We start from the raw sequence: 15,877 nt of genomic DNA, 5'->3' as shown, positions 1-15,877 counted from the left end.
GAAGCAGGACATCTATCATCCCTCAGGGGAAGGAATTTCAAAACTGTAATCTGAAAAGACACTGTTCTGTCCAGATGGCAGGTGCCAAACACCCATATTCGAATTAAAGAGCTTACAAAGTACGTCCAGGAAAAGGTACTGAAGGGGCTTGGGGCCTCCCACTCTCCACATGACTCAAATGGACAAAAGGGATAAATTTTTGCCATTGAACCTAAAGAACAATTCTAACAGTTTCTACTATCACTCTGCAGAATGAAAAGAGAATGGGTAGTGATGCTACTTTAGAAATCTGACATAACACATAATTCAGAATGTAAAAACAAAATGCATGTATAAGCCTTGGTAGGACAGAAGGCTTGGGGTAGTAGATGAAAAGGAGAAGAAAGACACATCATCAGATGTTAAGACCTGAGGAATATGAAGTAGGAAATAAACAAATATATGGGCAAGAATAATTCCAATTGCAGGAGACAATAAGAATCAACAGAGCAAAAAGAACTGGAAATGGGAATAAGTGAGACAGCTGGGGAAAATCAGAGGCAGAGTTGCACACTGTTTTACAGGCATACTACTGGTTTAATCACAGAATTTACTCCACTGTTTCATGATTTGAAATGATCCATCAGTAACAGTAAGGCAGTCAATGCTTCCCCACACAAGTTGCTAAATTTCTGTCATTTGTTTAAAAGCTTATCTGTGTCACAACTCAAAACATGAACAATTGGATGGCTTTTTTTTCATCTTTCACTACGGCCTGTATTCAGTCATTCTATATTAAATCAAACTTTTAAACAGAACTTTACTTATTTTAAGGCAGACTGTTTATTCCTGTTTAAATCTTCTAGTCAGAGCTCATGTTATCAAATAAGAAACTGCTTATGAATAATTCAAAGTTTTTTTAAAATTGCATTTCCATAGCCATTAAGCAGAGGCACAATACTATTCCTGTCATTATCAGCAACTCCTACACTCAAGAAGAAAAGAAAACATCTATTAGATCAAGAAGAAAAGAAAACATCTATTGGAATCAGTTTGAGAGCAAAATTAATACTGGCATTAGAGGAGAGAAATGAGCAACTTGAAAGATAAATCATTACTGTGGAAAAGAAGTTATATTCTGTGTACTAGCATTACCATGCAATCATGTACCACTAATTTTTTATTAAAAGAAGGAACTGGGCATATTAGCCCATAGTCTTTCCTTTGTCTAGCTACATCAAAATCACTTTGATTTTAACTATTTACATCATCAGTTCTACCCTAATTAGCTAAGTACTGTTGATTAAAGAACAATGTTGAAAACCTGATGTTTTACCAGGCATACTTCCAATGTAGAGTATGCTTGACCAATGTTCCCTTTCAACATAACCAGAAAGATCTATCCAAGGCTTTTAAATGCTGGCATTTGTTCCTAGAATTCTAGCCAAATTCCAGATCACTTGGTTACATTATGGTTACTTGAATTCCTTCTCTACTTCAAAAACAGACAAACTATTCTTATTTTTATACTCTACAAACATAACTGAACAGAATTGTTAGTACACAATAGCCATACTATTTCTGAAAGAAGAAGCAGTTGCATTTCAGTTACATCCAGGAGGATTCTAGTTACATTTCACACATTCTTTAATAATGCTAGACAAAAACCACAGTAAAAGAATGTAGGACAAATGTGCACAGTTAATGAGCATTTATTGAATAACAAAGATAAAATACTAGCTGATGAGGCCTTGAGAGTATTTTAAGTACTACTCAAAATATTTCAGACCATTGTTTATAAAGCAATCCATCTGTAAGATTACATACTTACAATTTATCAGCCTAGAAAAATCTGATTTATTAACTGGCTTTTTATCTTGCAGAAACACTATGCCAGAAAATGAATTAAACTGTGCATGACAAAAACGAACCATGTGAACTTTACTTACTATTTTACTGCCTTCTTTTTTCTGAAAAAAAGCCAGCTGGAGAGAGCTTTCATTCATCTACACCAAGCACACAACTATTCTATACATAAAAGAATGACTACGAGAAAAATGTTCACAAAATTTTAGTTCTGACTCTATTGTGACACAGATGTGAGTGGATATGTGTAATTACTGGGGTTGACTAAAACCATCTTTTGACAGTACGTTTTACATAAAATTTCCTAAGGCAGAGAAACAGTGACTCAGAATTTCAAAACTCTGCTTAAGCTATAGAACTAAAGCAATTCGTGTTGCCTTGATCCTCTTTGTTCTGTCTCTACTGGAACCCTCTTGGCTAGCTACCTGTACCAGTCACATTGCTCAATGAATCTTTTTTCAATTCCAGTCTCTAATCATCCACTTTTTTTATCCCTTGCCTACTGCTTTCCCCTACTACTACTCCTATTATCCCACTAAGGAAGCACAGAATACTCAACCCAACTTCCTGATAGAGAAAAATAACCATAAAGGAAAGAAAGTGGTAATAAACCCAAACCGAAACTACTAAGAAGGAGATGCTTAGAAATGGGTAATGAAATTCCGTGAAACCACAGCAACGTTTCCAAAATAAAAATGTCCTTAATTCCTCATGTCTTTGTTTTGCGCACTTGTTTAAAGCTGTATCAACATGCCAGTCTCTACTTCTCCTGTAATTTACTGTGTCCTTAAGATATGCATGCACTCATTACTCATTCAGAGAGGTTCTAATAAGCTTCTTACTTCCTTTTGTTTTGCTTATGTAAATTTTTAATCAGTCAGGCAGCTTGGTTCTTTCTTTTTTTCCACCATTTACACTCAGCTTTTGCTTTCTGGTGCTTTATTTGACTCTTTTGATGCTTGCAATGGTTAAGAAGCACTGTCTACCTTAAAGCTGCAAAATCTCTCCAAAAACTTTCAAAGTCATTAGTGGCTTTTTAAAAAAAAGCAACCAAACTAACTAACAAACAAAAAACAAAACAAACCCCCATCTGCTTTAGTAAGTCTCTGAGTAGTCTCATAAATTAAGCCAAATGGCATCCATATTTGAAATGCTGTTCCACTCATATCCTCTCTCCACCACAGTGGATTGTAATTCCTGCCAAGCACGTCACACTGGAGATAACAAATTGTCACTTAAAGCTGAAAAATCCTTCAGTCCTTGATTTAAACGTGCAATTGCTATAACTGAACTAAATGGAACCACATTGTCTCAGATGCAGCCAGAAAGATTTTGCTTATGAAGATTAAATTATCTTCTTCCTTACTTAGTTATCAGTACAAAAAAGTCAGCCACAGAACTCCACTTGTTCCTCACACTGGAAGCGCTTTGCCCTGTCTCAAAAGCATCAAAACTTCTCTGCACTTCTCTTGCCTTAATCTTGCCCAGTAATTCACTGTGACTCACTCAAGGTGAGCCTACACACTAATAATCCATTTTGCAGTACAGAAAACAATGCACCCAGTTACAATATTTTCCTGCACACAGCACACCTGTTAACTTTCCAAGCCTCATTATATATTATCAGTATTGAACACATTTTTTAAATATAAAGAGATTATTTAACCAGTGAATGCAGATCTTGCATATGTACTGTATGCAGACCCTTTAGTATTGCTAAGTGTTAGTTCTGCAACTGCTTGAAGTGGAGGACTTTGTTTTGTAGGACTGGTACAGCAGACTCATCTCAATGCTCTTTGTGCAGATAATAGAAAGATGAGAATGTTGAAGCATCAGTTCAACCTGAAAGTCAGATAGCTAATGCTCTTGTTTAAAAACAACAGAACAGCTAGAGAGCTAGGAAAAAAAACCAAAGAGCAGAGGATGCAAACTCAAAATACACAAAACAATAAAATTCTTTGCATAATGAAGGGTAATCTAATTTTTTCACACAAAGCCAGGTTAAGTTATGGAATCCCTTACCACAAATCACTGTCAATATCAAACATTTACAGAGACTCAGAATTGTCTGCATGTGTTAATGGAAGGAAAGGTTAATTGTATTATTAGCTTATGTCAATGCATGAAGTCCTTCACCACATTCGCTGGTGGCAGGGAGAAAGTTCTGTGTGGCAATGGAGTATATGCTAACAGACCTTAGTATATGATTTCTCCCCATTTCTTTCCCAAAATCTTTTATTGATCATTGCTAGAGACAGGAGACCAGGCTAGACCTACGTGGGTTGCGACTCAATATAACTATTGTCCTGTGGCAACAGAGAAAACCAAGTTAGAAGTCAGGACAAGCTTCCATGGTGCTGTTCTAAGAGCCAGCTGCAGCCATGGAGCTGAGAAATGCTCCAAGCAACCACCCATGGAAACATGGTAAGCACAAACCTCAAGATCATGAGTTTTTTGCTTTTTTTTTGTTTTCTGTCCACAGACAGGAGGACCCGGAAGACAGTGTATGTGAAGGACGAATAAATTCAGAACTAAGCTTTAAAGAGGTCATGACCAATCATTGTCAGAGGGGATAAACACCCTGAGATTAGCTCAGGTGGTTAGAGCATAGTGCTAATAATACCAAGGTGGCAGATTCAAACCCAGTGCAGCCCATTTGCTTAAGAGCTAGACTTGATGATCCTTGTGGAGCCAACTTCCAACACAGACTATTCTGGAATTTTGTGATTCAAATAACATAAAGTAAAAACAAAGTAAAATGAGTAATAAACTGGGAGGAAAGAGTGAAAAGAAGCCCTAGGAGAAGTGGAGGCTATTTAGCCTCTTTGTAACTTCTCAGGAAAGAGAAAAACCAAGCAAATAATATAAACCATAACATTATAAGTAAAAAAAAAAAAAAATTAAAAAATCTAATTTTTTGTAAAGTATGTATATAAACAATCTTGTTGATACAGGAAAAAGCAAATTTTGGTGCACAAAAGGAAACTCCTTAACACAGACACTCTTTTATTACTCTGTTTTAGTTTACTCCTATTACTGTTGGCACAGCTTCCCTCTAAATGCAATTTAATTTGAGAATTCAGGTACTGCTTCATTATCCTTTTCTTAATCTTAGTTGTATTAAACTGCAGAATTAATTCCCCCAACAGTTTATTATCTTGAAGATTTAGAAGTATTTTGATTGTTCTTTTGTTCAACTTTAAAACTGGATTTTGCCATTTTATTGTTTTTGCACACCACTATTATGTCCATGGTGTTCAAAACTTATGTGTAAGAAAAGCTATAGGCTTTGTCACGTCATCTTTTGTTCCTCATGTCTGCAGTTTCTTTCAGATGGGCAAAAGGAACGAAATGTAACAGATGATCCCTGACACTTCAATTTCTGCTCAACAGGTTGCTGTCTGATGTCTTCTATTCCTTCAAGTATAATAAATTCAGCCTGTAAAAAGTCCTCTCCTCTTTCAAAGCAAGTCCACAATAAGATGCATGAAGTTTAAAATAAAGACAGAGCCTTAGGTGAATAATTCATATGCATTCCACAACCCCGTATTACTGGCTAAAATCTACATCATTTAAAGTACAGCGTCCTGTGAAAAAACAGTTTGGAATGCCCAGTGGCATTCCTAGCAGACATGTAAAAAACTGAGTGCACAGGAAGTATACAATGTTATTATTTAAAAACACTGGTGTTTTCAGCAAGGGTAGAATGAGAGAAACACTTACTTTATTTGTTTTCTGCAATTATTTTCCTTTAAATGGTCTTTGGGCTCAGCTTTCACAGTGCAGAACACAGACATCTTTCCAAGTTCTTAAATTCAAGAAAAGAATGAAGTAAAATTTTATTAATACATTATCACATCCCTTTCAGAATACAGAAAGCTACATTAATTTGCTAAAACAGATATAGATGAAACAGCAAGCCACTACTGAATTTAAACATGAAATTCCACATCTTTTCCATAGTTCTAGCTAATCTGAGTAAGATTTTATTATGTCATCTCAACAGACAGAAAAACTCATGTTAATATTAAACAAAATCAGGTGTTTAGAAATGCACTGAATATGATCATGACAGAATACATTAAAAAAAAAATAATTCTAAAGACAGAGAAGTACCAGCCTTTCAAAGTCAGAGGTGATATGGAAAGAAGTTCTATACTTAATATAAATTAATTCTGGTTTGCATGTTTTAAAGTAACATAAGCTTCTGATAATGACTACTTGCAGCAATACCTAACTGTATATCAACATAAATACATATACATTGATATCTAGAGCCATGGGAAAAATTCCATGATGAAGCTAAAATGTTTGTTCTTTCCTCCCTGAAACACCAGAAAAACACTCTGATGATAAGATTCACCCTACAAATACAACCATAAAAAATATTTAAAATTTGAAGTTTTTTCTTCCCCTAAAGGGTGTGTATTTTTATAAATTCAGGTGTATGCAAAACTTTGAATCCTTAAAAGAATATAAATATTAATTTAAACATCTGTCCTAAAAGCACTTCCTTTCTTTTGAAGTTTTCTGTTACTTCACTCATTGGTGTGCCACTGACTTTACACTGACCTTTTCAAGATTTATAAATACCTGGTCGGTTATACACTTATTTTCTTATTCTCAAGGATTATGATTTGATTCAAAGCACACTCTCTGTCAAAGCACACAGATTTAATCTGAGGAATTCTGTTTGTTCTCAAGGAGCAGAATCTGTAACATTCCAAGTTAACTGACACTTTTGAAAATTATCATTAGCTTGTTGTCTGTCATTAGCCACTAGATCACTTTGTCCTGCCCTTTTGTAGCAGAAACATTCTTTCACAATTCCCTATTGATAAAATAACTTTTCCAAGAAAAAAAAAAAGGCCAATTTAAATACCCACTACGTGCAGTGCATTTTCCAGACGCAGCTCTCTTCCCCGTTCCTCTGGCGTTTTATTACACACGCTTCAGATAGGAGCACTGGAACCAGTGCATGGCTGTTTCGGTGTGATTCTAAAACAAAGATGACTTAATGCAAACAAGGGCTGAGCGCAGGCAGTCTCGGCGGGGCTCCCGCCCGAGCAGCTGTCTGGCACAGGGACCCGCACCGCCCTGCATGTGCGGCGCGCCCCGGGCTGCCAGGGCTGCGCTCGGCTCTCCCGCCCCCGTCCCTCACGGCGCCAGCACAGTAACAGCGTGTGCTCTTATGAGAACGGATTTGGGAAAATCACCCTGGATTAATTCCCCTTCTCCCGACAGGCTGCGCTTGGCAGAAACACAAGAATCAATCAGGTCGAAAAAGCTCTTTGAGGCACTAGCTAGTGCAACCTGTGAGCCAGCACCACCAGACCACAGCACTGAGTGCCACGTCCAGTCTTTCTTTCCTTGGACACCTCCAGGGACAGTGACTCCACCACTTCCCTAGGCAGCCTATTCCAGTGCCTCATCACCCCTCCCGCGAAGACACTCCTCCTGACTCCCAGCCTTTCGATCCCTGCCCTGCACCACCCCCACCAGCTCACGAGCAAACACGCCGGGCTCGGGGCGGAACGGGGAAGTTGCTGTTTAAACAAACACACGTGGAAGGCGCAGCCGGAGCCCCGTAGGACTCCGAGGCAGCGGGCAGAGCTCGCAGCACCCGGCAGCGCCTCCCGCTGCGCCGGGCTCAGCCAGGCCCGGCCCCGTCGCGCCAACCCCGCCTCAGCCCCCGCCCGCCCAGCACCTCCCCCGGGACCGCCCCGCCCCGCCACGCGCCCACCTTGCTCCGAGCCCGGGGACTCCCTCGCGCCCGCCCTCCCGCCGCGCCTGCGCACCCGCGCCGCCGCGCGCCCCGCCTCCGCCGCCCAGGCGCCGCCCGCGGTCGCCGCGGCAACGGGACGCGGAGCCGGGTGGCGGCGGCGGCCGCGGGCGCCTCAGGCCATGTCCCAGATCCTGTGCGAATGGCTCAACCGGGACGTGAAGCTCTCCCGGCGCATCGGTGAGTGGGGTCCCGCTGCGCGGGGACGGGCAGAGCCTGGCCGCGGGGGCAGTGGGGGGTCAGCGGGGTCAGGGTCGGGCCGTCGTGCCAGCGGTGCCCCCGCGGCCACCCCCCTGAGGAGCCTGCCCCCTTCCCGCCGCCACGTGCCTCCGCAGGTACAGTTTTAGTCATCGTGTGAAAGGCGGGGACTACAGGATCGTAGATCCGTGAGAAAACCTTCAGGACCACCCAGTCCAACCACGCACCCAGCAGTGCCCCTGTAACCCCTGAGCCACCAAGCCACATCACCCAGCGCCAGATCCACACACCTCCTGTACACCTCCAGGGATGGTGACTCCTTCACCTTCCTGGACAATATATTCCAATGCCTGAAAATTTTCAAGCTGAAGTTAATTCTCCTCAAGGGACGGGTGCTCTCAAGGGATGGAATGTGCTCAAACTTAAAGTGCTAATAAGGACTCTAGAGAATAAAAATTAGTGTAATATGTTTGGAAAGTAGTGCTTTGTTTTGAATGGCAGCTGTTGTGCTGGCATTGGAAAAGCATTTGTTCTGCAAGGAAGGAACAAAAGCCTCAGAAAAATTAGAGAGATGGGCAATCACCAGTTGTATGAAGTTTAATAAGGTGCCACATTCTGCATCAGGGATGAGGCAACCCTGATTGTGTGTATAGACTGGGGAAGGAGATGCTGGGAAAGCACTGCCATGGAAAGCAAAGCCATGGAAAAGGACCTGGGGCTCCTGGTCAGTGGTGAGCTGAACACGAGCCAGCAGTGCCCTGGCAGCCATGAGGGCCAACCCTGTCCTGGGGGCATCAGGCCCAGCATCACCAGCCAGGCAAGGGAGGGGATTGTCCTGCTCTGCTCTGGGCTGGGGCAGCCTCACCTCGAGTGCTGGGGGCAGCTTTGGGTGCCACAGGGTAAGAAAGACATGAAACTATTAGAGAGTGTCCAAAGGAGGGCAGTGAGGATGGTGAAGGGTCTGGACAGAAAGCCATGCAAGGAGTGGCCAAGGTCACTTGCTTTGTTCAGTCTGGACAAGAGGAGACTGAGGGGAGACCTCGCTGAGCTACAACTCCCTCATGAGGGGAAGAGGAGGGGCAGGCACTGATCTCAGCTCTGGGGTGACAGTGACAGGAACTGAGGGAATGGCCTGAAATTGTGTCAGGGGAGGTTTTAGGTTGAATATTAGGAAAAGGTCCTTCCCCAGAGGGTGGTTGGGCACTGGAACAGGCTCCCCAGGGCAGTGGTCAGTCACAGCTCCAGCCTGACAGAGCCCAAGAAGTGTCTGGAAAGTGCTCTCAGGCACATGGTGTTTGACGCTTGGGGTTTGCTGTGAAGGGCCAAGAGTTAGACCCAATTCTAATGGGTCCCTTCCAACTCACTGTATTCTGTGATTCTGTGATTGAATGAAGAGGAGCACATTAGAGCTAGTTTCTTTTTCTTTTCATCTGAATTTTGTGTTGAAAATCTAGTAATTATAGCTTATAGATATTTTCACCATCTCAGTGGCAATTATGCTGATGTTTGCATTTTAACACTGAAAATTGGAAATGACTATGTAAAGCTGATGTTGCAAAACAACTACACAGAAAGTATATTTATTTGTGATTTGAAAGCTATTACTGTTAGATCAATCTCCTAAAATTTCTTTGAATTATTTACTAAACTTTGGATTTAGTTTTGTTATAAACACAATAACAAGTTTTATTAAAATTAATATTTGGATTCTTTTAATTATTTTGTCTAAAACACTCCAAACAATCACGAAACCTCCAAACTTAGTTCCGGGATCATTTCCAGAAGAATTTTCTACTGGCTACCTCCTAGGAGAACTTCTACACAAATATGGCCTTCAGGATGACTTTAAACAATTTTCACAGAACAGGTTAGTACATATGAATAATATTTGGTCTCCTGTATAAAGTAACAAGTCTCTTACATAAAGTAGACAAAATAGGTATTTCCTTAGCTGAGATTTGCACTGTAAAATTTATTGGGATTTAAAATATTTTTCAGTAATTCAAATGCTAAGTATGTTTGAGGCATGAATTGATTTCATATTTCCAGAGAGATTGATCATACTTCTTCAAGAAAATTATGCATTTTAATTGTAACTACAAAAACACCAGGTTAAACCAGTGGTTCAAAAAGCCTTTCAAGGATGTCCTTAAGACTGAGAAAAGTGGAACTCTGCCCATGATCTGTGTAGAGTAAGGAATGCAGTGTTGTGTTGTGTTGTGGTGGTGACCATAACATCGACACTAAAATGAAAATGTTGGGGAATCATTATGAGGCTTTGAATGGAGCTCTGGCAGAAGATCATATAAGAATTTATAAGTTTACAAGTAATCTGCTGTAATGTCTATAGTCAAGAAGAACTGTAAAATGGGAAGTTGAAAAATCTTGTGCAGATCTGTGAGCTTTTATACATTGATGATGCAATTCATGAGGTTGGCTTATGCTGTGTTTTGCCAGACCACGGTACACATGTACATCAAGAGTTCCAGGCTGTACAAAATCTTCCTGTTTCTTCTGAACCTCTAATTTTATGTTCTTTGAACTTCTAGTGTAGTCATACCCTTTCTTATCCCAAGTCCCACCAAATTGTAGGAGAGGACGTAATAAAGGCAGCCAACAAAAAACGGTTTCACACAGCAGTTCTTGAACTCTGTTTCTAGGACTTTCAGATTTCTTAGGAATTTCTGGGATCATTAGAAAACCTGGGTAATTCTTAGAGTGCCTGCTGTTGCTGGGAAAAATAGCTTCAGGAGGCTTTTATTCCTTCTAGTAAGCTCTAGCATCTTCTCACAAGTTTTCTCAATTCTTCCTAGTAAAAGGGTGCTTTGAGCTCTTGTCTCCAGGTGATTAGAGAGGTGCATTTAGTGAAGATGCTCTTCAGCAGGTGCAAGAAGTGACTGGAAATTCTGTGGAGATGGTTTATGTGTCCTCAGCAAAGATGAGGATGCATGACAGGGCATGGTACTCATAATCCACTGGAACAACTACTCAGTGTCAGGGCCCTCAACTCGAATTTCTCTCCAATGAAAGGAGTCAATTCTCCCTGTCTCAGACTTCTGTGAGGAAAAGGAAGGTGTCTGTTCCTCCTGCTGAACCACAGCTGCAGAACAGGTTCATTGCAGTAGTAGCAGGTGAGTGCTGGTGGCACTGTGTGACAAAATGTCTGAGCAGATGAAGTTAAACCACCCCAGAGCACCAGGAAGAGCAGGTGGGAATAGCAGTGGGATACTTTCTCCTGCAGGAGATGGAAGTGCCATCAGCTGATGTCACGTGCCAGCCAGGGAGGTTTGCTGCATGCCAAAGGTTCAGTCCAGAGCTGCAGAGATTTGTCCAGCCCTTGCACTAATATTCCTCTATTATTCCTCCCTGCTATTCCTCTCTGTGGACACCAAGGATACTGCCAGAGACCTGGAGGCAAAAGCATGAGAGTCCAAGTATTTATTTTCCTCACTTCTGCTGATGCATGGGCTTAATGAGTGGATAGGTTCCACAGGTTAACAAGTGGTTTTGCAGCTGCTGTCCACCACAGGGATTTGCTTTTCCTAGTCATAGGATCCTCTTTCGAGAGGGAAGACTGCTAGGAAGAGACGGGATCCACCTGTCCAAGTTGGACAAGGAACACATTGCCAACAGCCTGGCAAAATGGGCAAGGATAGCTTTAAACTAGGAGTGAGTATTGACGAAGAGGTTTAGTTTCAAACAAGAGAGGAAGTGCTGGCTTAGACTGGCAAGCAAGAGGAAGTTGATGTGAATAAGAGCAGCAAAACAGCGCAGAAGGCTGCTCACCCTAATGTATGCATGCAATTAAGGACGTGCTAAGAAGACAGGATTATGAGAAAAGCATTCACACCTTTCCTAAATTACTCTACATTTTTTTTAAATCACTCAACTGACTGTTTCTGTGAAATGCCTATATAGTAATGCATGCAGTGTGGCGATCAAACAGAAGAAATTAGAAGACCGTGAGCAGTTGCTGGGTAATCATTGCAAGCACAGAAGGGCAGTGGGATAGGTCCCAGGACTGGTGTGCTGCCATGGCTTGATATAGGCTCTTAAGGATGGACAGGCTGGGAGGGTGGGGATGAAGAGAAGCTGCCCTCTATGTGAGAGAGCAGGAAGATCTACCTGCCTCTGTAGTAGTCATTCTTAGTTGTTTTCCTGCATCAAAAAGATGGCAGAGTATGGCTTCATTCATCTGCTTCCCTCTCAGATTCTCAAATGAGTATCTGCCATGCTGAGGCTGAGATGTTTAATGCCCTCTCTATCTTAGTCTACTAAATAAAACTTGAAACTAACAGTCCTTGAAACTAACAGGAAGGTCTGCACTAGGTGTTTACCCTCTGTGATCTGGAAAACCTCTAAGGATGAAGACTACACTACCTCTCCAGACAATTTATTTCAATATTAAATTTGTATGTATTTTATACATGATTGCCCTCATGGAAAAAAGGTCTTGTCTTATATCTAGGCAGAAGGGCAACAAGAAGGGCTTTTACAGGTGTGTTCACAGCAAAAGGAAGGCTGGGGATAACGTGGGCCTGCTGGGACATGCAAAAGACTAAATCCCTCTTCCTACAGACTTTCCCGTGTGTCTCAGGGCCTAAAAGACAAAGCCCGGAGACATACAGGAAAGTCTGTAGGAAGAGGGATTTAACCATGGAGAAGGAACAGTTTAAGGAACATTTAAGTAAATTGGAAATGTGCAAGTCCATGGGATCTGATGGCACATACTCACCCAGGCCGTGTGACCTGGCCGATGTCATTGCTAGGCCACTCTCAATAATCTTTGAAAGTTTGTGGTGATGGGGGGGAGTCCTTAGGACCATGAGACTGCAACTGCTGCTCTTCTCTTCAGGGAGTGCAAGGCGGGAGAAGTAGAGATGAACAAGCCAGTCAGCCTTACAGAATAAAAAGTTAAGAGCTTCTCAGTGCATGTCAGATGATTTCTGGCAAGAGGGCTCGTCTTAACCTTGAATCAATGTCATAAAAATGCTCAATACTTGTAAGCTTCAGGTCAGTGTGTAAGAAATAAAGCATGGATTGTTACAGTGAGAATAATGAGCTCCTGGACAGTTTAATCTAGAAATAATATGAATACTGTGGTACCAGAAGGTCTTCAGTTAAAATTAGTTAAAGGTCTACAGTTAAAATTTCTGTAGAATTATGCTGGATCTTGGCTGACCTCAAAATCTGGTTGTTCCATGTGAAGGAACTATTGTGAACTCAAGCAATAGAGCAGTATAGAAAGCATGATCTTCTGACTCAGACTGAAGTTATGGATATGTCTGATGAAATTTGATATGCTCATTGTTATAAACTGACAATTTATTGCTACTTGGTTTTGCCCTGTATATCTGTGGATCTTGAGTGCTTTTTCTGTGGATCTTGAGTGCTTTTTCATGAGAACCTACATATAAAAAAAAATATTAGCCTGCAAGCCACTATCTTAGTTTCAAATGTAAATTTCGCATTTAGAACACAGACTTCGTTTTCAGCACTGCTTTAACCTTTGTTTTTCTTGGAGAAAAAATAAGTTGTAAAGGTTAGTTGATAAGACACTTTTTTTTTTTGTAATTTCTTATGTTTTAACTGGTGAGAGTTTGAGGGATTGATACAGCTTATATAAGAAACTTCATTCAAACTCCTTGTGTGTTTTGTGGATGGTATAGCATTAGCTGCAATTGCAGATTAGCTTTTGTTATTAGATATACTTTGTGTGCACACATATTAGAATTTATATAATCCAATGTGGTCTTTGTCTTTTCAAGAAGTTATAACTGCATACTAATCAATGCAGTACAAAACTCAAGCCAAAGTGTGTATCACATTATTTAAGAAAATCCTCTGTGGGTTGTTTTTTTTCTGCTTCTGTCTTGGTATGAGATAAGTGTCATGACCATGCTTAATGCAGCAAGTTGGAATCGAAAATAAGTTTAAGTTCTGGGGTTTTTTGTTGTTGTTTTTAATCATACAGAGGTGCAGATGCAAAAATTAACAATTTTTCTCGCCTGGAACCCACACTCCACCTCCTTGGTGTGCAATTTAATGAGAATATGGCCCAAGACATCATGACAAGACAGCATGGGGCTGCAACAAAGCTTTTATATGAACTGTATATTGCTTTAGAAAAAAAGAGGAAGGCAAAGCTCACTGGAGTAGTTGTGGGAGCAATGAGACCTGCAGCAACTGCAAAGCTTACGTCTACTGAAAGTAGAAATCAAGAGGTAAGTAACTATGTCTGTTTTGTATAAATACAAAAAGATAGCATATTTACATGTACCTTTCAAGCATGTTATGTGCTTTCCCTCTTTACTTTGGAAATCTCCTATTCAAAACCCAGTACTTATAAGGAAAAGAAGCAGTTCTTTGCTATGTCTTATACAATGGGTTTGCACAGCTTATCAGGAGCTCAATAGGATATTGATCTTCTGTGTTCTTTGTTTCTTTGTTTTGGTTCCTTCTGTGTTACCTGCTCTATTTTCAAGCTTTCTACAGACTTAAAATATTATAATAAAAGCTAGTAGTAGTTCAGCAGCTGCCTTTTTACTTGTTTAATGAGTACAGATTGCTGACTGCATTGCAGTCTAGGTATCAACTCAGACTAATTTCCCCTCCAGGAAACCTATTTATAACTGTGTTCAGCACTGTGCCACAGTGGTTTGATTCATTCTGTTGCATGTCTCTCGGTGTATTTGTACTGCACTCCATTCTGCAGCAACCATATGCTGAGAAATACAACGAGAGAAAAATAAAGGGAAAAGAGAACATCTAAGAGGAAGTCAGTGTTGATGTGGTTGGTTCTGTTAAAGACTTCCTTCTTGTTTTCAGTAGTAATATTCAGTATATCCAGACCTTTATTTGTTATCAGGATGAGGAGCTTTTAAGAAGGTATATATCATTAATTAAATTCAGCTGGGACAAATTTCACTTTTTTTTTTTTTTCTGGCACTATTTCTGAAAAATAACCTTCAAGCAGAAGTTTACCAATAAGTGCAAAGGTAGTACCGAAAAGTCAACATATCACTTCACCTGTAGAAGGATAGCTTTAAGGAATTGAGCAACTGAGAGTAGGTTCTGTCTTTAGATAAGTTCAGAATTTGAATCAGACATTTGAATCATATAATAGGGAGGTTGAGAAATAGAAAGAGGTTGGAAGGTTGGAAAGAGCCTCAGTTTATCCCCCCTGCTCCATGCAAAGCCAGCTATAGCAGGTCCCTCAGGACCTTGTTCAGTGTGATTTTGAATATCTACGAAGCTGGAGACTTTCAGTAAAGAAATGCTTCCTTACCTCCCCTGCTGCAGCAAGGGACAAATCCTGAGACTGAAGTATGGCTCTGGATGGCTGTGGGCTGTTCAGAAACGACTGGAGAGGCTGAGGGTTTGCCCTCTCTATCAAGAGGTGGATTGGATGTGAGGAGTTGTCTCTGAGGGATAGACATGAGCAGGCTGAAAGCCTCTGATTCTCGGATAAGAATCAGAGACCAAAGCAAAAAATGGAGCCCTGTGGCTGGTGTTTACTACAGTCTTCCTGACTAAGGCAAGCCTATTTGACAAAGTCTTGCTCCAGCTACAGGAGACATATTGCTTGCAGGCTCTTGTCCTGCTGAGGGTCTTCAACCTCCCCAGCATCTGCTGGGAAAGTAGCTCAAGGCAATCCAGGAAACTCTTGGAATGGAGGATAACTTCTTGAGTCAGGTCATAGACAGCCCTACCAGAGGGGATGTGATATTGGATATGATGGTCACCAATACAAAAAAGTTAATTGGGACACAAGACTGGAGACAGCCTGGGCTGCAGTGATGGTGTTGGTGCATGGGTTGATGGTGTTTTAGTGCTGAGGTATCAGATAAGGAGTAAAGGTAGATCCCTGAACTTCAGGAAAGAAGATTTTCAGCTCTTTAGGGAGATAGATCACCTGAGAGGCTGCCCTTAGGGATAAGGGAGGAGAACAGAGGTGGCAGATCTTGAAGGAATTATTCCATAGTGAGCAAGAGCTACCAATCCCCAGGAGCAAGAAATCAGGCAAGGAAGACAAGAGACTTGCATGAGTTC

General features: G+C 41.1%; 1 protein-coding gene across 8 annotated transcripts in view; it reads left to right on the top strand.

The window, feature by feature from the left end:
• Positions 1–7,682: 7,682 nt before the first annotated feature.
• Positions 7,683–15,877, top strand: part of SPEF2 (sperm flagellar 2) — a 74,621-nt gene continuing 66,426 nt past the window's right edge. For all 8 annotated transcript variants that reach the window (XR_011678983.1, XM_071425562.1, XM_071425561.1 and 5 more), the window contains exons 1-3: positions 7,683–7,807; positions 9,590–9,692; positions 13,800–14,049. Coding sequence is in view for 7 of the 8 variants with exons in the window: in XM_071425562.1 (XP_071281663.1) it covers positions 7,750–7,807; positions 9,590–9,692; positions 13,800–14,049 (411 nt within the window). In the remaining variant the exon portion in view is untranslated. The remainder of the gene's footprint in view (positions 7,808–9,589; positions 9,693–13,799; positions 14,050–15,877) is intronic.

Source organism: Agelaius tricolor, unplaced genomic scaffold, assembly GCF_023055355.1.
Source record: "Agelaius tricolor isolate 1412-34295 unplaced genomic scaffold, bAgeTri1.0.p SCAF_4, whole genome shotgun sequence".
Classification (NCBI taxonomy): domain Eukaryota; kingdom Metazoa; phylum Chordata; class Aves; order Passeriformes; family Icteridae; genus Agelaius; species Agelaius tricolor.
Note: the sequence above shows the minus strand (reverse complement) of the source record. Positions and strands in the feature narration are given on the sequence as shown.